The sequence below is a fragment of the Electrophorus electricus genome, chromosome 3, assembly GCF_041902795.1.
Source record: "Electrophorus electricus isolate QZ-2024a chromosome 3, ASM4190279v1, whole genome shotgun sequence".
Taxonomy (NCBI): Eukaryota; Metazoa; Chordata; class Actinopteri; order Gymnotiformes; family Gymnotidae; genus Electrophorus; species Electrophorus electricus.
This window is the reverse complement of record NC_137499.1, coordinates 34,113,585-34,136,990: the sequence shown is the minus strand read 5'-3', so window position 1 is coordinate 34,136,990 and position 23,406 is coordinate 34,113,585. Positions and strand designations below refer to the sequence as shown.

General features: G+C 40.2%; 2 protein-coding genes across 2 annotated transcripts in view; both read left to right on the top strand.

The window, feature by feature from the left end:
- Positions 1–2,027, top strand: part of selenow2a (selenoprotein W, 2a) — a 4,219-nt gene extending 2,192 nt beyond the window's left edge. Inside the window, exon 4 of the mRNA XM_026998047.3 lies at positions 649–2,027. Coding sequence (XP_026853848.1) covers positions 649–732 — 84 coding nt within the window. The 3' untranslated portion in view covers positions 733–2,027. The remainder of the gene's footprint in view (positions 1–648) is intronic.
- Positions 2,028–8,146: 6,119 nt separating this feature from the next.
- slc4a1a (solute carrier family 4 member 1a (Diego blood group)) lies at positions 8,147–23,146 on the top strand. Its single transcript, XM_026998041.3, has 21 exons — positions 8,147–8,302; positions 9,842–9,897; positions 9,984–10,039; positions 12,448–12,551; positions 12,820–12,866; positions 13,019–13,184; positions 13,402–13,537; positions 13,893–13,959; positions 14,122–14,164; positions 14,312–14,496; positions 14,699–14,906; positions 15,209–15,403; positions 15,505–15,653; positions 16,527–16,721; positions 16,982–17,218; positions 19,184–19,273; positions 19,724–19,890; positions 20,511–20,752; positions 21,256–21,425; positions 22,043–22,216; positions 22,402–23,146. The coding sequence occupies exons 2-21, from the start codon at positions 9,871–9,873 to the stop codon at positions 22,477–22,479; spliced, it is 2,736 nt and encodes a 911-aa protein (XP_026853842.2). The 5' UTR covers positions 8,147–8,302; positions 9,842–9,870; the 3' UTR covers positions 22,480–23,146.
- The last annotated feature ends 260 nt before the right edge of the window (positions 23,147–23,406 follow it).

Below are 23,406 nucleotides of genomic sequence, written 5' to 3'. Positions count from 1 at the left end.
CAATTCACTGCATCTTGCAGTTCAATCTTCAGTGTTTGAGTAACAGATTACATGGATAAAATGATCTGGTAAGATGTGTTCAGTTAAGTTTGCTTACAGTATAAATGACTATATAAATGACTGCAGTGCACCACAGTGGTCCTCATTAGTATATTTTTCCATTCACTAACATACTTGCTCTTCAGTCCAACCACACCAGTATTAGGGAATGTTTATATATACATATATATAAAATTTCTTAATTCGTAAAGGTACAAATGATGTTGCAATTTCAGAGCTGCAATTAGTTCCATGGTTAGAGGTAGGCTGCATCCCGGAAGTCTTGGTGTGTTGATATGGCCACATGATGATGGTGTGGATTTCTGTTTCAGCCAGCTAGGGCCAAAAATTGAGACATGTTTGGCATGAAAGCCAGCAGTGATAGTGACCCTGTGAAGATGCACAACCTTTTGTGTTTTATATCTAATTCTATCATCACACTCCTGGTGATTATTTGGCAGGCTTGCAAACAGACATAAATAGAGGAGATTTAGCCTTAATGACAAGGGAAATGCTGGTGAATAAGGGATTTGCACAAAACGGCCTTTTCTTTAACTTTTTGTCCTGATCTTAGCCTGAGTGTTTTTGGGTTTTTTTCTCGTTCTCTAGGTCATGGACGCCATCCAGAAGGCCAACGATGGCCAGCCAGTGCAGAAGATCACCAAAAGCCAACCACCTTGTGTCATCCTCTAGCTTATTGGCCCTGATTACCACAACCCTTTGGCTATTTGAGCAACATTCCATTCCTGCCTGTCATTTTGCAAGCAGTTCCTCTCCTTGAGGCTACACTCTGCAAGCTGTGGGTAACTGATGTGTGGAATGGATGTTCAGGTGTGCCTCTTCTCCTCTGCTTCTGATGGTGTGCTTTCTGGACATTAATGATTGCTGTAGCTAAAAAGTAAAAAGTTACAGTGTGAAGCTCTTAGTCCAAACACCTCCAAAAGAATTGGAGATGGGCAAACACCAGAGAATTGAAAGGGTTTGTACTTTTAAAACAAAAAGGGAAATAAATACTATTACTAGACTCTAGCGCTCCAGTCAGATTAGTTTTTCCTATAGTTAATAGGATTTGTATGTTTAGACAGCCTTAATGTAAAGTTTTCCAATCTCAGTTAAAATTATCTGGTTCCATCACCTGAAAAGGTCACACAGAACAAAGTGTTCCATACGTGTGGGAAAATTTACAAATCTTATTTGAGCACTTGAATCTAACTTCTTTTTGGTTTTCATAGATTGGTTGTTTCATTCAAAATTATTTTAAAAATCTAGATCAGTAGTAATAATTGTATATCAAGGGTTGCACCTACTGTATTTACATTAAGTCTAAGTTTGATGATCAGCTTTAAAATGAGGAATGGGTCTTTTTCAGTACTGTCATTTTTCTTTGTAACTTAGTAAAAATATTGCAGTGTCAATCAAATGAATGCTGCCATCTTAATTTAACTGCCTTCTACTGTGTGTGCGTGTGTGTGCTTTTGCTTGATTAAACAAAAATTTTGTTTTTACCTGCTGACATAGTTGTAATGGTCATGTTAATAACTTGTGCAGGTGATCCTTATCTAGACTGAGTGAATGGTTTGTATGTACTGTAGTTTGTGAGCCTGACCACTTTTTTGTGCTTAATTGACAAAGCCTTTAATAGTTACTGTACTTGGTTATATGGATGGCATCTCTGGGTTTCTATTTTGCGGTTAGTTGCCAAAGTACAGTCGCAGATTGGGGTGTACTATGGTAACAATTTATTTTGAACGATATGCAAAGCAGATAAAGTTGAGTCTGTACTGTACAGGTCAGACTTCAGCAGGAGGAAGCGCTAGCTGTCTCCTCTTACCACCTTCAGCTCATGCAGGTTGTTGAGACTGATCGACATGTTTGATGTGCTCAGGAAATTGTCACATTGATCCTTTTAACCCACTATGAGCATTGTCTTCTGTTTACACTAAAAACTGTCAATCTATCATGTAATTGAATAAAAATATTTAAAGCAATTTTAACGCTTACGGTTTTATTATACAAAGCAAATCAAAGTGTTTGATTGAAAGCACAGTAGGCTGGCCTACACTACTGTGTGCTGTACGCTTCAGGCAGGTACAGGTGAGGAGTAGTGTGCTCTCTCACCTGATGCTGACCCAGACTACCTCATTCATAACAAGTGAATCCAACAAGCCAAACGTTTTTTGTCAGCCTGTGAGCAAGGAAAAATCAAGACAGGAAACCCTGCAGAGAAATGGCCATAGAAATAATCGAATACTGGGTATTTACTTTTTCCACTGCTTATCCAGTTGAATATAAGCACTATACTGTGTTGATGTCTAGCAAGCAGATACAGCCTGAACTGATGTAAGATCATGGCATAATGTATTACTTTATAACGTAACCTGCTGCTTGACTAGCCATTCTGTAAAGTGCGGATAGGTAGTGTTTTAATAGATTATTGTGAAGAGGACAGTCGTGTGTGACATATTAAAATAACCAATTGATTTTTTTTTTCACAAATGGCAAATGGATGTTAAGGTGTCACATTTTTTTCCTTTGACTTTAATCAGTTGTCCTATCCACCAGTGGCAGCTGATGCTACACAGCTCTTTTCCTCAAGCTCAAATGGGCAATCTCCGCCAAGTTCCCCGATGCAGCTGAGTCTGGTGCCAGGGGGAGGAGCCTATCATGTGTGTAAATAAACTTGGTCATAAATTCTTAATGTGTTAAAAGCAAGAATGGAAATGTCTGTTTAGATACTACGAACTTTATTCTAAGATGTGCTAAATAAAAAGAAATTATTTCACCTTTAGAGTGCTCATAGATTTTTTTCCCCCTAATGGTTCTTTTTAGGTTGTTTTGAGATTGAAATAAATGGCTACCTTGTGTTTGGTGAATGGAGATTTTCCTCATGAGAAGGCAGTGAGTAGGTTACATGCTAAAAGCTGTACTGACTCAAAAGCTGTATTACTGTAATGAATTCTCCTTCTCACACATTGTGAATCCACTCTGCTAACCTCTGTCTGCCTCTTGTTTGCTGCCATGACCTGTAGCCTATATGAAGTTTCTTTATTCCAGTGCTTGCAGTTAGTGGTTCATCGAAAAATAATTCTGACCTGTTAACAGTGATAAATCAGATACTTTAAGTGGTGATTACATGTCAGAATACATGAACGGCTGGTGCTGAATTTTAAAGAAAAATTCTGACCAGTGGGATTCTCGATTCATAACCTGTACTTAATTTACAAGTACATTTACATTCACAGCATTTGACAGATGCCCTTACTTACAGACTTACAGAGGTGTTTTGTAGTCTGTAACAAATACATTTCCTTTTAATGTCCCCAGTCAAATCTTTTCTGATGTGATGTTTGCCTTTTTGCAGTGAGGGCTTCTGTATATTTAATTCCTACTGTTTAACTTTGCTGTCTCCTACTGTTGGATGCTGTGTAACAGGCACAGAGAAAATCTCTAGCTGCCATAAACAGTACGTTATGAGGGCAGCGGTAGCTCAGTGGTTACGGTACTTGACTTGTAATCAGAAGGTTGTTGGTTCAAACCCTGCTACTGCCAAGTTGATGCTGTTGGGCACCTGAGCAAGGCCCTTAACCCACAAGTGCTCAAGTTGTACTCAGTCATAATTGTGAGTTGCTTTGGATAAAAGCGTCAGGAGCTACTGCTCCTGTAAGAACTGCTTAAAATCCCACAGTCCTACTTCTGGCAGTAGTTCAGGTGAGATCCAGGACTGGTTGCTGACTAGGAGCTTTTTGGAATTACATGATAAAAGTTCAACTCTAAAAAAAAAATGCAGAGCTTCTTTCTTCCCTTAGTGGTCAGCACAGGACCAGAAAAAAAACCATGTACATCTATACAAGTAACAAAAACATGAACAGAGAGAGAGAGTGAATGAGAGTGTGTGTGTGTGTTTGTTCCTTAGAAACACATGCTGTACCATAACTCTCACCACTGACAGACTCACAATACAATGCAGGTATTATTTATGCAGGAAGTATAGATGTGACAAACAAGAGCCAGGGATTAATAACCCCTGTTACATGTACTTATCAATTGGATATTTAAACCACTTCAAATATAAGTTGCAAAATGGTTGCAATACCTTGATACCAGCACCATGTTTACTGAAGATTTTGTATGTGGGCACCTGACAAACATACACTAGGAACACAGCAAGGCTAATTTGATTTGTTCATTGCATCTCAGTTGCTTAAATTGTACTCAGTCATAATTGTAAGTTGCTTAGGATAAAAACGTCAGCTAAATGCCGTAAATGTAAATATAAATGTAAATGCATCTTGTGTCATTTGTCTTGCATGGTGCTGTTTTCACCAAGACTCCCTGACTATGTAAAGGAACACTAAACAATACTGAATAATGAGTCTTTCAAAACTCTATGATTTGTGCTTTTGTTACCATTGTTCAAATTCCAGATTATGGGTTGTGGCTTCTTTTTAGACTTTAGGAAGAGTATATCTCACCGTCTTTGTTCTACTGGTGACCAAACCAGTTCTAAAGGAACACAGCCAGGCTGCATTGTTTTCCTGTTAGTTGTAACAACCTTTTGACGCAACTGAGGCAGAAAATCAGGCTTCCACCCCTGCTTCAGGTGTGTTGGGAGGACAAAATCTATTTGCATTCCCACCACCTCCCTGGCATTCAAATGATTCAACCATCCCATTGAACTGTTAGCTTGCAGTTTCTCGAGCCTTAAATTGTCACTAGGGGGCATGTCAGAAATGTAACTATATTTCCATGCAACACAAAAGGGGAACCCGAAAACCTTTTAAAGTGTGGTGTTGCCACAGTAATTCCTATTCTACTATCGTTGTAAATATGTTATTTTCTTATAATATAGTCATTAATCAATTTATAAATCTTTGATGATATGATAGGACCACTGTGAAGGCTTATAATGACCTAATGTATCAAACGTTGTTCATTGTAAGCCCACCACCCAGTTTGGTGTGTAGGTGTGCCCTGTGCGTCAGCTCTGGCAGCTGATGATAACACTGTCTGCTTGCCCCTGCCTAGATAGAGCCTATCATAGCCTGCTCCCTGGGTGTGGCCATGTGTCAATTGATCAACGGACAACAAGAACTTTAAATTCTTATGCAGCTAAGAAAAAGTACCTTTACTTGTTTATTAGTCACTTGTTGCATCTTTGTGACAACTAATGAATGCAGAAAGCACACAGACTTTTATCGCATTATCTGTATCGCATATGGGTTGTTGAATAGACTTGAAACAGCTTATTTGTGTAAAAGAACAATAAATATTTGCAAATGTGTGTTGTGTCTGTGTTTCTTTTTGGTCAGATTTGTGGTAGTTATGGTTATATACTTGACCCCTCCCACCTGAAGTCCCTCCTGTTTGTCCATCTCTAAAACATTTAGATCACTTAATAACAATAACAAACAGGAGTGTTTAAACACTAGCTGGAGCAGCATTGTTATTTAAACAGGGAATGCCCTTCATGTTTTCAACAAGAAAATTTAATTTGTCTGTAAAGCTCCATTTGTTTCAGATTAAATGAACAGTAAGATACATATTTGTAGAATCAGTGCAATTACTTGTTTTCACTAAATTAACTTAATGAGGTAGCCAATGATCTAATCTAGAACAACGGAAAGTGTATGGTAAAGAGGTCAGCTGCAAGTCTATAGAGATCAGTTATTTTTATTTCTGGTACAATTCAGCTGTAAGATGTCCAGACAGAACACCAACAAAATTAAAATGTGGGGTTTTTTGCCACAAAACTGCCACAAAATTTTTACATTTTAAATTCAACTCTGAAGCAGCTGTAATGGGCTTTTCAGTCTTTAAGAGAAATTCAGAGTACTTCTGAATAAAGTGAACCATGAACAAGTGACCTATGAGTATAGTCAAGTTCTTCAAGATACTCGCACAGTACCAGAATGGCCACTCTTGAAGGGTAACTCTGTGCTTTGAGATGGCCACTACATTTATGCTGCCCAGCACAGCTTGCCACAGCTGGAATTCTCGGGTTTATTCTCCTTGTGGTCTCATCTTCTGGGTCAGTGGCTCATGACATAGCATACAAAACAAATCCCAGTGCCCCTTTGCTCACTACAATACTATCTGCTGCTTATATTTCTCAATTAAATATCTGAGCCATTCCCTCAGGTGATAAAGCTGAAAACTGCATGAATGTGAATATGTGAAGTGCTATTGAATAAAACTGCATACAATAGAGAGTCAACCATACTTTCAAAACTGGCTATATAGTGAAGTAAAAACATACTCACATAGATAAGAGTAACAATATGATGAAAAGCTACCTGATTGTAAAATGCTTAATGCTGAAGCCGTTTCAGAAAAAATGTGAGAATCTTTGGTAACCAGACACCAAATGCTAGTCTGCATAATCACATGGCTCCTAACCATAGCATAAAGGAGAAAGTCACTTGCATTTCATATAAATATGAACCCAAATATTTCCTATAAGCCTGGACCACCAAAAAGGTACTTCATCTGAGGTCAGGGAACTTTTGCTATTCCAAACCTTAACAATTACTGTTAACCCGCTTCCACACAAGCTAAACTGATCAAACTCCATAAACAAACAAAAATAGCTGCTCGCAGCTGAAGCTTCCCATTCATCTTTCTCTCCTCATTGTACAACATCAGGAGCTTTAATAGGCTTCATTTACTTGCATCATGCAGTAATTATGCAGCAGGGGATAAGGATTGACTTGTGAACTGCTTTCAGTGACTCAGCATGGCTCTCTCTTTATAGAGGAGATTCAGAGCTAATCTCCACTACATGGCCTTAGTCTCCTGGGCTAGGAAGTCTCGGTGGACCACTATCACAGAATGGAAAGAGTACATGCATCATGACTAATCAAACACAAACAGTGTCTAAAATGAGACAATAAAAATAAAACTCATTTTCTTCTTATGATTAAGATTTTGGTAATGTCAGTTGGCTGGAGCTTGTGATGAACAGTTGAACTTCATGAAGAAGCCACATTTTGATTTGCTATTTGCAACTTTGCTCTGAAACATGAAAAATACACGTAACTCGGCATGTGTATTTCTGTCCAATGGTGTAAATCTCTGACATTGCAACAATTTGTTTTGAATATGATTTAATATACAATTCAGTGTACTCTGAATTGTCAATTGAACACATTTCAATTTATTTAATCTGATATGATTGAGGAGCCATGAGAAGCTGAATTCTTACCTCTCTCTAGAAGGAAATTTGGGATCTAACTTTAGCATATTTTAACTTTTGAAAACAGCCAGAGTTTTATTTTGGCCAGAAAATGCATACCAAAATGCAAGCCAAAATGCACACAAAATGCATGTGACATGACTTCACCTTTGACTTGCAGGTTTCATACCAGCTGCAGCAGACCTTATGCACTGAACTGCAGGTAGGATCATGTCACAGTGAAGTCCTGAAGCTGTAATTAATGGACGTAAGGAGATGAAACTCTGCTGTATACACAATGCAACATGATGCTGGAATATTCTTTGCCACTTGTACTGAATGACTCAGTGGAAAAAAAACCATATCAAACTGATCAGAGGCGGGTTGAGAGGGGGAAGCCCTCTGTGAAGACGGAATCCCCAGTGAGTAAACAAGCTGACGTCAAAACCCAAGATGCTTTCACACTGATTACTAGACAGCACCCCCCCCACCAAAGTAATAGGCCTACTTCTCAATTTTTTCATCTTTCTCTCTTCTTCTTTCCCTCTTCTTTTACTGCTCTCTCTCCATCTTCCTCTCTCTATCTTTCTTACTCTCTCTCTCTCTCTCTCTCTCTCTCTCTCTCTCTCTCTCTCTCTCTCTCAGTCTACCTGTGTATTTCTACCCTTCTCTTTTTGCGCAGGCTGACGGGGTCTGGGGGAGTGGTAGTGAGTGCGGGGTATCCCGGGTGTAAGGTGGGTGCTGTTGATAATGCAGCGAGGGCTTATCTCCTTTCTACCACCCCAGGGTGCCCTGTCATGGGGCGGTGGGGGGGGGGGGGGGGCTCCAAAAATTACACTTTTTTTGCCTTGTCCTGTGCTACGTGACTCTGCCATGGCGTCAGAATGGGTGTTCCCATTTCCCTGCTCTCTCTCTCTTTTCTTTCTCTATCTATCTATCTCTCTCTCTCTCTCTCTCTCCCCCTGTCCGCTGCGCATTCTTGATCAGTCTTGGGTCACTCCCGTACTGGAAAGCAAGAGGTCAACTCTCAGTCTCACTGCGGATCTGCAGGTTCTGTTGCACCAAAGACCTTCCAGAAATACCTGCACTCAGGTAAGGGCGTGTCCCTCTTTATACGACAGGGTGCACTCTCTCCACACGTCACAATGACTATAAAAGATGGGAAGACACCTGTCTTTAGATGAGATCATGCTATCAGGTGTTGACATGCAAAATTCTTGGGAGAAGTACAGCCTGCTAGATAACATTAAATGTAAATGCACTTCAGCATTATAAATGGAAAAGGAATTCATATCAAAACTAGTAATGATATACATAGGTCATAATGGCTGTTTTTTCTTTACATGTTTTTTTTTTCTTTACATGGTTCATGTGGATGTTTTTTAGGCATGGCTGTACAAGTTAAACAAAATAATTCTAAATGTCTGATGTTTATGAGCCAAACAAATGTTGGTAGTCTAAAAACCAGAAAACTGCACTAGTTAGTTAGCAATATTTGTTACAATTATTTAGTAAACGCATTAGTAATAATTCCATTTATAAATTAAATGTATTAGCATTTATGAAGAAAATGACAAAATTTTGGCAGTTTAGCCAATAGGTTCACGTGATTCTGCATGTCTTACAAAAGCAGAGAGTATTTGCTTGGTGGATGCCTAGTTCTCTTTTGGGTGTGCATGGGTGTGTAAATGAACAGAACTTGCTGGCATGGGCTTGATAATTGCCATATCTGTTCAAAGGTTTAGCCTGCAGAAAGCTGCACCTTTAACCAGCTTGGTAGCCTTGTGATCATTTACATAAACGTAATTTATTTACATCAGACCTGCTTTCCACTCAGCATCACACAGACTTATAACCCAATGCTCCCTTCTGCAGATGCCCTTTAAGTGTATGATGTTCAACCAGTATATGGATATGTGAAAAGGAGGGGGGGTGGGGGCAGAGCATCAGATTTTTACATCTAATTGCTTGGGCAAAATAGTAAGAAAGTTTTATAATGAGATCAGAGCGGATTGCACTCTGGTAAGAGTGTTTAAAGGCAAAACATGTCTGTCCTTCTGTGTGCCTGTTGGTGACTGTTATAGGACAGGGAAGGGCAGAGCAGTGCTTATCACACAGGGCCACATACTTGAGGCAAAATCTCCCTGCTGGGTCTGAAGCAGGATCTCATTCGTGCAGAAAGAGTAGCTTCCCTAACAAATAATGCAGCTGCATGCAAAAATGTGCACTTGCATGCTAGATTGTGCATATTATAGGAAAAGATCTAGTAATGGTAGAAATCTCAGTGTTTTGCTGACTAATATCAATCACTTAAACCACTAACTAAATTTAATAGGAACATATTTTAATGTAACACTACCAGTGGAAAATGCACAATGTGTCAGATGTCAAAGTTTGCAAAATATGTAGATATGACATAGATAATACAAACAATGGTCACTGAAACATCATATTTGTACGGCCAACACTCTCTACTGAACATGTACGTTCTAGATGATATTGCAGAATAAAATTAAATAAATGAAAGACTATATTAGATGAGACATTAATTTCACTGTAATTTATGTGCATGCGTGTGTGTGTGTGTGTGTGTGTGTGTGTGTGTGTGTGTGTGTGTGTACGCTTGAGTAGGTTCTTTGTGAAGTTTTCAGTTCCCACTGATGGAAGCTGTTCTAAATTTTGAGGGGGTAAGCAGACCATTAATATTTAATACTATTAGTCTCTCTAACTTTCTCTACACACAAACTACTCTCCATTTCTTCCTTTCTGTTAGGAAAATGACATGTCCTATGAGGACAATGACTCACCTCTAGCCTCCCCATTCAGCCAGTGAGTACCTCTCTCTCTCTCACTCTCTCTCTCTCTCTCGCTCACACACACACACACACACACACACACACACACACACACACACACACACACACACACAGATACATACACACACACACACACACACTCTCACACACACACACTCACACACACACACACACACACACACACACAGATACATACACACACACACACACACACTCACACACACGGTCCATCTTTTCCTTCCTTCCACAGCTGTTCCTACATTCATACATGACAACATCCTGAATCTTTCATCACAAACTCTTAGAATTTTTATTTTTAATTCGAATTTTAATTAGAATTTTTTTTTTTGTTGTTAAGAAATGCATGGTTATGGATATGGAAATGCATGTTGACAGTTTTGATGGTTTGTTTGTTTTGTCACTAACATATCTGTGGGCTCCATCTGGTCATATAATTGATTACATAGCTTTCCGCATCATTGAAACATGACGTAACCACCATTAAGGGTTAACCCACATATTTCTTTTTTTATTTCAAGAGCTTCTCATTTTAACATTATTTCATAAATAGTTATAATAAACCTTAATCTGTCAAATGTAATTTGGAATACGTATATCTGATGTATGATGGTACACAGCAATGGCTATTATTCTTAATGAATTTTGAAAGCCTGACAAGTACAAGTTTCCTATTTCTTCAAAATTGTGCAACTCATTATCTTCACGTAGGCGTATGGTTTCCAGAAGCGTTAGCCTGAGGAATTGCGCTCCACTTGTTGAGAATTAGTATTGCCTTCTAACAAGTAATGACAAGGAAGATCTTATGCTGCATTCACGACAGATGGGAACTCTTACATACAACATTAAAACATTCACGCTTCTGGCGTCTGAAGTTGTAAATATGAAGATTCACAGGAAACTGATGCTTGCCTTTTGCTACTGAGCATAAAATAAACACGGTTTTAAGCCATACACGCTCGAGATGAGATGAGGAGCGCAAAAGCTGTTCATTTGGTATTATTTTGCCTCGCTAATTTCCATCACAGTTTACTGAACTGCATATCAGAAACTGCATATCATTCAGATAGCTGTATATTACAAATCTCAGTTGTACACGAAACTTGAAATGAACAGTTTAGGTTCGTGCTCTTTATTTTTTAAGAAAAGGCAATAAGACACCGTTAACAGATCAAGAAATTACGTGGCATCATTTTCAAGGCAATCTTTGAGAAAACGAATCAATACTTCAATTATCAAGGCATCAACCAGTATGTAGCAATTTCATATATAATTATAATTTTTTAAGATTGTTTAAAGTAACACAAACATGTATCTGTTCTTACTCTTCACCATGAACGCTGCCTCGTTCAAATGACGTTGCAGGATCTCAGCTCGACGAGGTCGGATCTCGCGAAAACCTCCAAGTTTCCGAGTAGGAATTACGAGATGGTTGGGCGTTCAAATTGATTTTTCCCTATTTGGAAGTCGGAAACGTCTCATTTCCCAATTGGTCATGAATGCAGCATTAGATACAACCATGCACAAAAGATGCTTGCGAACAATATTTTTATTTTGCGTTTCCACACACATTCTGCTATGTATTAATAATTGCTTCTAGCAAATTCTGTAAAAGTATTGTCAGATTAACATCATCATCCTATCCAGAAACAGCGCGCTTTACATTCGCCCTTTTATTTAACTTCTGTACCTGCATCCTGTTCGGATCTCATTTTGTCATTAATTTAACCAGTATGGCGTTTGCGCAGTTAGCTCTCCGTTTTTTAATTGTCCATTGGTATCGTTCCACACTGCAAGCAACAGCTTTGCGTTTCACTGCAGACGGTTCTCCTTCGTCTCATAACGAGATGAGCTAGAAGGAAATTTAAAGTGTTGGTGTTTACGCGACGTCAGACGGTGAATGTGGACAAGCTGGCGACATCGCGTTCACACGCAGGTCCAGCTGGATCCGTAAAATACGTAACTACCCGCGATAATCAGATAAGGGGCGCGAATTTAATGCCAAATGTAAAGGGCAAGTAATGCGTTTAATGTGAATAGGGGTCAAAACTGCAGTTGTAAATTTAAAACGGATTTGAAGCAGAAAAACTACGACGTGCTCTGAGACGTTTAAGCCAGATGTTATACAAGTGTAAACGCAACCGTCTCTCCGAACCCCATTTGACAATCATCTCTGAATGATCGCCCTCTTGTGGTCAAAGGCCTGGATAGAAGACGAGCTGGATATTGTGAGGCTTCTTTTTTCCTGTCAGGGCTTTCTTACGTAGATTTATAAGAGGACAAAGCACGGCGTGGTCTATCGTGTGTAAGATCTGGTGAGACGCAGAGCGTTGGACAATGAGTGACAAACTTCTGCACTCCCAACTGTATTTGTCAGTCTCTGCTCTCTGTCGCCCCCTGTAGGAGTTCCCCGGGACATACAGGTAGCCATGACCTGGCGCAAAGGAGACTCGAACAGGAGGAGCCGAAACATGCTGAGTGCTACGTCATCCCCACAGACCTGGATGGTGAACACAGCACCTGCGCTCTCTCTCTCTCTCTCTCTCTCTCTCTCTCTCTCTCTCTCTCTCTCTCTCTCTCTCTCTCTCTCTCTCTCTCTCTCTCTCTCTCTCTCTCACACACACACACACACATACCCATATGCACAAAGACCCCCCCCCCCCCCATCTTTTTTTTTTCTAGCTACTGGCTGTGTAAGTTTTTGGAGTTATTGTTGTTTTATTGTGTTTCATATTGTTCTGTTTTTGGCCTCACATCAAATGTTATGTGTTTCAGCTTCCTGGAACACCAACACCAATGCCACCACCAGAGGTGATGCTCAGGTCAGTGCACACTTGATGCAAATCCAGTCACACATAAGTTGCATATCTTACTCCTGACATGTATACCCCCCCCCCCAATATTCCAACTAAACCCACACATTTTTCAAACTTCACATCATTTAGTGGTTCACTCGCGTCTCCATCTGTGCCAGGCATACGTGGAGCTCAACGAGCTGGTAGGAACCACGTGGCAGGAGACGGGTCGCTGGGTGGGCTACGAGGAGTCCTTTAACCCTTACACGTCCACGTGGGGGGCCTCACATGTCTCCTACCTGACGTTCAAAAGTCTTATTCAGCTTCGCAGGATTATGAGCACAGGTGAGACACGAGGGTAATCTGGCTGCAGACACCAATGACATGGGTACCCAGGGGATGTGACAGTAATGACGTGTTTCCAGGGAATGAAATGCCCCGTGGTTGTGCTCTCTTACTTCATGTATGGTTTTGGCTGAAGCCATAAGAGGACATCTACAGTTTCTGATGTCTACATGAGTTATTTGTGTTTCTCTGTCTTTTTCTGACTGGTTGGGGGTAGGGGTGGTGCTGCTGGATGTGGAAGACTTTGACCTCTCAAGCATCGCCGAGAAGATAGTAAATGAACTTGAGAACAAGAACGAAATTCGTTCTTCAGACCGTGACGCCCTACTGAATGCACTGCTGCAGAAGCGCAGGTAAAACACACTCTTTTTCCTCTAACAGATACTCTCTTACAAACACACATTTTCCTCTAATACTCAAACACACACTTACCTCTAATATACCCTTGATCATTATGTTACATTTCCAGCATTTAGCAGACACTTTTATCCAAAGCAACTTACAATTATGACTGAAAGCAACTTGAGGGTTAAGTGGCAACTTGGCAGTGTTGGGGCTCAAACAAGCAACCTTCTGATTACAAGTCAAGTACCTTAACCACTGATCTAGACTCAATGTTAGTCTCAGAGCTCTCATTGGATAACTTCATGCTTCCAACTCAAAAACTCAACATTCAGTTCATTTGATCTGTTCTTCTCTGGTTCACAGTCAGAATGATGTGCCACAGGTCAGCGTGGCAGACATCCAGCTGCAGACCTTCTCTGTCACCAGACAGGTAGCTCTTCTTCATTTGTCAGCCATTTCCCAAGCCATCTAACCTACTTATATGTACAGCTACATACCTGTCCTTCTACATATAATAAATATATAGTCCATGCAGTGATTTGCTTTAGCTGCTTTTCTCGCTGATGTTTTGCTCTAAATTGCTTTCATTCAGAGGGACTCTGCTGATCACGTCGAGGCATCCATCGTGCTGTCAGGTGAGTGTGGGGACTGTATGACCACTCTTAACCAGGGAAAACCAGTGTGTAACTTAGTCAAGATGCAAAAATGTGCACCCTTTTAACTTCTCTTTCATATTGCATGTCTCTGTGGATGCGTGTGTTTGTGTGTGTGTATGCACACAGGTGCGGTGGACTCCTTGCAGAAGCCAGTGGTGGCGTTTATGAGGCTGCAGGACTCTGTGGTGATGGACGGCATCCTGGAGGCTGCGGTACCTGTCCGCTTCATCTTTATGCTGGTGGGACCCAGCCACAGCGGCGTGGAATTTCATGAGTGCGGCCGAGCCATGGGCACCCTGATGGCTGACTGGGTGAGAGACAGAGCGGGGCCAGGCTTCAGGGAATGGGCCGTAAATCCTAACACAGAAGAGGCACAAGCCAATAAGAGTCAGGAGAGGATAAGGGGGAAGACCTTAGGTTAAATTCCAGTTAGTTCACAAATGTGCAATATATATATTTTTTAATGTACATTTTACTCAGCAACTGCAATTTCTTCTATCATTGTGTCAATAGGTCTTCAGCTTGGAGGCCTACTTGGCCCAGGACGAAAAAGAGCTGACCAATGCGATCGCCAACTTCATGGACTGTAGCATTGTGATCCCGCCCACTCCAGTCCAGAGTGAGGCCATGCTCAAGCCTCTCATCAGCTTCCAGAAGAAGATGCTGCATGACAGGGTGCGCCCTGCTGACTCTCGGATTGTTCTTGGAAAAAAGCCTGAAGGTTAGGCTCTTTATTCTGGTACTTGTGGAAGATACGTGGTTTGCCTGATCTCAGACCTTTTCTGCAGATCACAGCTGGATGGAGCTGCTTCAGGATCAATATAAAAGTCGTATGCGTTATCCTGGTGCAGGATAAAATTAAATAAATAAAAATGCAAAGTTAGGAGCTAATCACTCATTTATACATGCACCAAATGTAAACTGCTGTTGCTGAGTTCTTTAAAACAGTTTCATTTGACAGTTGCCCTTCATACATCCTTCATACATAATAATTTCTTTGTTCATGTTGTCTGGCATGAGCAGGGTCTGATAAGCCATCAGAGGATCCACTGGCCCGGACTGGCTACCCCTTTGGGGGGCTGGTAAAGGACATAAAGCGCCGTTACAAGCATTATATCAGTGACTTCACAGACGGCCTCAGTATCCAGGTGCTGTCTGCCATCATCTTCATCTACTTCGCTGCCCTCTCGCCTGCCATCACCTTTGGAGGACTCCTAGGTGAGTATCCCTCCCCCCTCCTGCAGCACGCTTCTGAGGCCACATCTGAACCCTTGGTCTGTGCTAACTGGCCCTCACCCCTGTCTGTCCATCCTCCCTAGCCGAAAAGACGGAAAACCTGATCGGCGTGTCGGAGATGATGATCTCTACCAGTGTGCAGGGCATGATTTTCTGCTTGCTCGCCGCACAGCCCGTGTTGGTCATCGGATTTTCTGGACCGTTGCTGGTGTTTGAAGTGGCCTTTTTCGAGGTACGGCTCCTCAGCAAAAGGAGCACATTAAAAACTGAGCGTGACTCAGACAAGGGTTAGCATCAGTCTAACAAATCCTCTTTCAGAATTCTAAAAACAGATCCCCATGTTACAGAAAAGCATGTCTTATATAATGTCACTAGACATAACTGTTCCATTTGTGTAATGAAAAGCAGTGGTAACTCAGTTCTTAGCGTACTTGACTAGTAATCAGAAGATTGCCAGTTCAAACCCCACTGCTGCCAGGTTGCCAGTGTTGGGCCTCCAAGCAATGCTCTTAAGCATTAGGTAAATGTAATCTCCTCCAGACATCTCTTGAAGCATGGTATGTTTGGGGATTTCCTTTTTTAGCTGCCTGGTATATCATCATACCTACTGTGGTGTGTAAGGAAAGATTTTGATGTCAGAACATCCCAAACATTGCCAAATTACAGTGCAAAGAAATATTTTTTCTTGAACATTTTCTTGAGCATTTTCAAATCCAATTGAAAATGCTAACCCAGTAATCATGTACTATGGGGCAGAACCAGAACAATGATGTTAAGTTTTGATCAGGGCTTTGTAATGCACCTACAATCTGAAAACTTTATTGTGGATCCTATGCATCTTTGTAGCTTACAGCAGTGGTACATCATAAAGGTGCATATTATGTTTTTTAGGTTTGCAATTTCTTTAAGTTATCTCTAAGAGGACATTCTGTGTGACTTGGAAGTTTATTGAAATTATAAAAATGTCAGTGATTGGTCATTTCTCAAACATCATTTCATCGTATCCGCGTTTCCATTCTAAACTTTACATAAACTTTGCTTTTGCTCATTTCATTGATTTTGAAAGGAGTGTATTAATGATGCTTTGTGTTGATCTGCCTGTCAGTTCTGTAAGTACAGTGACGTTGAGTACATTGTGGGCCGGACCTGGGTCGGCATATGGCTGATAGTCATTGTGCTGGTCTTTGTGGCTACGGAGGCTAGCTTCCTGGTCCGCTTCATCTCTCGCTTCACCCAAGAGATCTTCTCCATCCTCATCTCCTTCATTTTCATCTATGAGACTTTTTCCAAGCTTTTGACGGTAAACACCAATGCACACATAACAACAGCAATCAGAGAAAGAGTAAATAAACCATTTTCCAAGGACACACAAAAACGTTTAGTCAAAATCAGGCTATGGCTGCCATTGCTAACATGTTGCCATCTGTACTTCCATTCTTTGTAATGAACTTTTTTTTTTTTTTTTAACAAAACCATCACTTTAACCATCCCCTTCTCCTTTCTTGTCTTTTCCCCATTCCTCACCTCCTCTCTCTCTCTAATTCCATTGTTCCTCCACAGATTTTCCTAACTCATCCTCTGAAGGTGAACTACTCTCCTCTGAATGAAAGTGGGAATCCCTTCGAGTCACTGTTTGAGATCTACACCATAACGGATACACAAGGCAATGTGACCTCACACAAGCAAGCGAAAGCCTTCGCCAACACAGCACTGCTCTCCATGTGCCTGATGTTTGGCTGCTTCTTCATCGCCTACTTCTTCCGCCAGTTCAAGAATAGCATCTTCCTCCCTGGCCCTGTGCGTACCATTCTGCTTGACCTTTGCTATCCTAATATGTGACCTTTTCAGCACTGTTTCCACCTTTCTGCATAGGTGTCTTTTCTTATTTCAACATTAGTTTCAAAGCAGATTTTGAGCAGATTATAGTGTATATATATACTGTAAGTGTGTTTGTCATAAGACCACATTATAAAGAACAATGATAAAATACAGTTATCATTTGTTATCATTTATTATTGGTCGACTGAAAGGGGGTTTTCAAGGGCCAGTGCTGATACAGATTTTATTGAGCTGTAACCAATATTAGGCCTTTACTAGTACTTTAACATAGCCAAAAATAGTGGAACTGGTAGCTCAGTGGTTAAGGTACTTGACTTGTAATCGGAAGGTTGCTGGTTCAAGCACCCCTACTGTCAAGTTGCCACTGTTGGGCCCCTGAGCAAGGCCCTTAATCTACAATTGCACAAGATGTAAACAGTCATAATTGTAAATTACATGCTACTAATTTGGATTTAACAGTATCTTAATTTTCCAACATTATTTTTAAAATGTTATCGGCTACAGTGGGATCATTTGCATTCCTAAATGGGTTTTCATGTGGAGTTCATGTAACCTAACTGCTAAGTCAGAGCCTGCTTTCTCTGCCATTTCTGTCTATACAGCATAGCAAGTGTGATGTTGGAACACAATGGCGCTTCTTCCTACAAGGCTTTCTCCTGCTCACTGCTAGCACACACGTCACTAGCTTGTTAACGAGCCCCAACCAAGGAACACTGAATTTCCCTTGCTTTATAAAAATTTGAATTAATATACAAATATTGTTAAAGTTTCAATACTGTTGGCTCTCCCAGTCCATACAGTCTATCTAAGCTGCAAAAAATCACAGAAATCACAGTTTCTCTCATGTCACAAGAACTCATGTACATATTTCCACCAGCTCAGCCCCACCCTTTTAAATTGCAGTTCTCAGGAGTGTTTTAGCACTGAGTGCTTTTTTGAATGAGGCACAGTACATGGCAGCCTATCAGAACAGAGCTCATCTAGCTTATATTTGTCTTAAAGGTACAGTAAAAGAAACAGCCTGTTTAATTCTATGGGATAATGAAAAATTGAAAAAATGGCAGTTTAAAAATAGATCATGGTTGTTTTTGGAACATTAAGCCACACAAATGTTGCAAGTGGATATTAAGGAAAATATATAAAACTAAGGAAAAATGGAGGATATGGGCCCTTTAGGTCTAACAGAAAGCTCACAGGACAAAAATTCCCCTACCATCAGTCAGTCATTAGTATAGAACCTATAATGTAAGTTAATAACAGGAAACAATGTTTAATACAACAACAAAAACACACCAGTGAATGAATACATCTGTATGATGTTTAGTAGGAACAGTAGCTGTTTAGTAGGAACAGTAGCACTATTATTATATTTGACTTTATCTGATCAGACACATAAAAAACAAAGCGCTAATATAACTTTTGAATAGGATAGAACTGAGTGTATTTTTCTTGTCTGTTAATAAGCATACTTTGTGATACTAACATTACAAACAACCAAGCCTATCTGTTTAATTTTTCAAAAAAGTATAATTAACTTTTTTTTTTTAAGATTTTTCAAAGTTTCAGAGCTAACAGTAGACTAACACAATAATAATCTAACATTTTAAAACAGAAATAGCTAAAGGCAGACTGCATTTAAACACTTTATTATAGAAAATATATTCTCACAAAATGTTAAAGGGGCATAAATTGAACATGTAAACTAGAAAACATAATGGAGAAATAAGTTGTTTTTCACCACCAAACAGTAGCAAATAATATTTATGACAGTAATTAATATTTTTAAATGTTTTCTACAAAGTGCATCTTACATGAGATGAAGAGTTAAATTGATTTGTAGTGCATTTACATAAGATGACTCTCAAGCCACCTCAAGATGGTCAACCACTGTTTTATCATTGTTGAATCTCTACCTCTCCCCAGATTCGCCGCATTATTGGAGATTTCGGCGTGCCCATTGCCATCTTTATCATGGTTGCTATTGACTTCTTTATTGACGACACCTACACACAGGTCAGACAAACCAGACTTTCAGCAATCCCATGGAACATTGGTGTCAAATCAGGAAATTAGCATTTATATATAGGAAAATTAAAAATGATTTACGCTCTACTACCTTTTCTGTAAAATGTATGTCAGATATAACCACTGAAGACTGAAGATCAGTGGTTACTGGCACCTGCGCTTCCTCCATTTTCACATCAGTCTGTAGTCTGCACTTCTTATTTAGGCTAATGACAATCAAAACAGAACAGAAATGTAAACTATCAGTTGTTTTGTATAGGATATAGATAACATGTTAATTTTTACAGCTATTGACAAAGAAAACTTTTAATTTAAATAATGGAAGAATGCAAAGTAATGTTTATTTCTGATTTTTGTATGATTCATAATCAAATCAGTTGCTGTAGTATAATTGCATGTTCGATGTATGACTTTGATCGTCCTGTCTCACATCATTAGAAACTGGTGGTTCCGAAGGGTTTGACTGTGTCCAACCCAAATGCCAGAACTTGGATTATCCACCCCATGGGGATTAACAAGACCTTCCCTATTTGGCTAATATTCGCTTGCTTCCTCCCAGCTTTGCTGGTGTTCATCCTCATCTTCCTCGAGTCCCAGATCACCACGTGAGTAGCTCTGCCTGAAACCCTCAAGCTAAAGTTTTAGCACAGCTGCAGACATTTACACTGGAACATCTTCCCACATGCCCTCCTCCAACTAACACACTTGTGATGTTGCTGCCCCTGAGAACACTGCTCGTGTATGGGCTATTGAAATGAGCGCAAACCACATGATGAACAATAAACACAGGAAGGGTACAATCATTAAGATAGAGCTGGCTGTGCTCGCCTGCTTGGTCTGTAGAGTAAGGTACTAATAACACCACAGTCTGTGGTCCATGAGGGCCAAACAGTGTTGTAGTAACTGCTTTTTCAACATGCACCCAGTGAGCTTCTCAGATGTGCCCAAACTTTAGCCATCTTAAATCCAGACAGAAACGCACCCTAGTTTGTACAATACACTCATTTTTTTTCTTGCCCCCTCAATCTTCTTTCTGAATCATATTTTATTACATTTATCTTTATATATATATTTTATTAAACTAATGTTGTGATATGCTGTATGCTGTTATACATGTATGTGTAAAGCCCTCTTAATTACCTTTGCATACAAGACGCTACACAAATATAAATATACTTGTCTCACTTTGGTTAATATAAAGAGATGCAATATGATTTCCTCTCAGGCTGATAGTGAGTAAGCCCGAGAGGAAGATGGTGAAGGGCTCTGGCTTCCATTGGGACCTGCTCCTCATAGTGGCCATGGGCGGAGTTGCCTCCATCTTTGGCTGCCCCTGGTTCAGTGCTGCCACGGTGCGATCCGTCACCCACGCCAACGCGCTCACCGTCATGACTAAAGGGCCAAAACCTGAGATCGAAAGGGTGCTGGAGCAGAGGGTCAGTGGGTTTCTCGTGGCACTTTTGGTCGGTGAGTTTTGGAAGGACACTGTGCCATTTGGTTAACCTGTACATATATATATATATATATATATATATATATATATATATATATATATATATATATATATATATATATATATATATATATATTTTATTTTTTTTTACTTATTTATTTTTTTGGGGGGGGGTTGTTTTCATTAGAGCTTTTTCTTTATTACTACTCAAAAAAGGAACTGTAAATCTCTGATGTTTCTTTATAAAAATTTAAAATCTGCTCAAGACAGTGGAGAATCTGTCCTCCTGCAGACTTTAGTGTATTAGATATTGGCTGGAGCTGAACCCGGTAGGTGGGTTGCTCGCGACGAGCAGAGGTTGACCCACTTGTGCTTTTGTGCACATACCTTAAAAAATAAAAGGCTATTTTTTGTGGAAGTAGAAAAACCTTTATCTATCTGTTGAAAATGTGAATGAAGGAAAATGTTCCTACATAATTCTTGAGAAAAGAACTTTCATTCTCTTTTTTAACCTTAGGTCTGTCCATTCTAATGGAGCCTGTCTTGAAGCTGATTCCATTAGCAGCTCTCTTTGGTATCTTCCTGTACATGGGTATCACATCTCTGAGTGGTGTCCAGCTCTGGGACCGCACAATGCTCTTGATCGTTCCCAAAAAGCACCACCCAGCCGAGCCTTACGCCACTCTGGTATGCTGCCTTGTCTTTCTACTTTCGGTTTGTCTAATTTGACGGCTTTGCTGATAAACTATTCACTGTTGCAGATGGAATCGTTCATCTTTTTCTGTCAAGTCACTGTAGCTGTCAAAAGGCATTTTTATTCTGCTGGATAGACGTAGACTATAAAGTAATTTTCAGCAAAACACAAAAAAAAACCCAAACAAAACTGCTCACTGTTATAATGTAATACTTTAAAAAACATGTTTTTTCTAGATAATAGCAGAGCCTTTTTTCCATTCCATTTATATGCTTCTTAATCTCTCTATCTGTCTTCTTTGTACCTCTCTCTCCCTCACTCTATCTCTCTCCCTCACTCTCTCTCTCTCTCTCCCTCACTCTCACTCTCTCCCTCACTCTCTCTCCCTCACTCTATCTCTCTCCCTCACTCTCCCTCTCTCCCTCACTCTTCTCTCTCCCTCACTCTCTCTCTCTCTCTCCCTCACTCTCACTCTTTCCCTCACTCTCTCTCTCTCTCCCTCACTCTCTCTCTCTCTCTCCCTCACTCTCACTCTCTCCCTCATTCTCACTCTCTCTCTCTCTCTCTCTCTCTCTCTCTCTCTCTCTCTCTCTGTCTGTTTGGTGTCCAGGTTAAGACTTGGCGAATGCACCTGTTCACAATCATTCAGCTGTTCTGTCTGGCTGTGCTGTGGGCGGTGAAGTCCACCCTCATCTCGCTGGCCCTGCCCTTTGTCCTCATCCTCACCATCCCACTACGTCTGTTCATGTCACGATATCTCTTCACCGACGTGGAGATGAAATGTGTAAGTGACCCCTTCTGTCATATTTAACAATACATCTTCCTTTTATCCCATGTATACTGTAACCTCCATAAATATATATATACACACACACACACACACACATTCCAACGTTTGAATATTTTGCCTGTATAGTTTGTTGCGAGGTGTGCCCGTTTTGTTACTGCAAGTGTTTTGTTCTGTCACAGTTGGACTCGGATGATGCTAAGGTGACATTTGAAGAGGAGCTGGGTGTGGACGTGTACGACGAGTCGCCTTTCCCATAACCTATGGCTTGCCCTTCACCCAACCTGCAAATCCAGGGACCACCCAATAATGCCTTTATGAAACTAACTGCAGCACAAATCAAACAGGAAACATTCCACTTATAGATTTTAAAACTGTTGTACAGTCTAGCCTTATCAAACCCTTGCTGGTTTAAGCAAACCCAGCATTTTGATCACTGCCTTCTAGTGAATATACATTCCAAATAATTGATATACATTCCATGCCTTTTCCAAAACACTGTTTTGCTTTACTTTTTATTTTATATGCACTTGTTTTTTACATATCGTTAAATCCATTATACAATCTTTTGTTAACTACTTTTGTTATTTGCAACAGCTTACATCTCTGCAGCCAGTGTGTGAAACTGAATCTAGTATTAAGCCCAGACATGGCAGTCCCTTTCTATACTGAAAGTTGCCATATCACTGTGTCTCTTAATTTGTCTGAATTGTTTGACTATGTTTTAGGTAGAGTTTATGTCTGTAAATATCTTTAGCTAGATGCTACTGAATAATTTAGATTTAACAATTTAGAAAAAGCATAGATGTTTGAGTTTGAGTGGGTTTGTTTGAACAGTGATTTATGTACATTACCTTTTATTGTTATACTTACTTGATGACTGATTTTGAAGCTCATTAAACTATTAAAGTTGTATTACCAAAACAATCTTACTGGGGGGGGGGAACGGCTTTGTTGATGGAGACGTATAAACAGTTTCGTCTGTAATGTTTGCCTAATAGGTTGTTACAGCGATTGGTTTTTGTCATTTCGCTTGTAACAATGACAAGCTACTTCTGTCCACTGTTCGCCTGTCATTCCACTGATGTTCTAACGAGGCTGTACGCTCATTGGGAAATAATTTGTTTTCACCAGATCTCAGCGTCTTGATTGGACAGTGTTGGTAACGCCCATAAACAGGCAAGGTG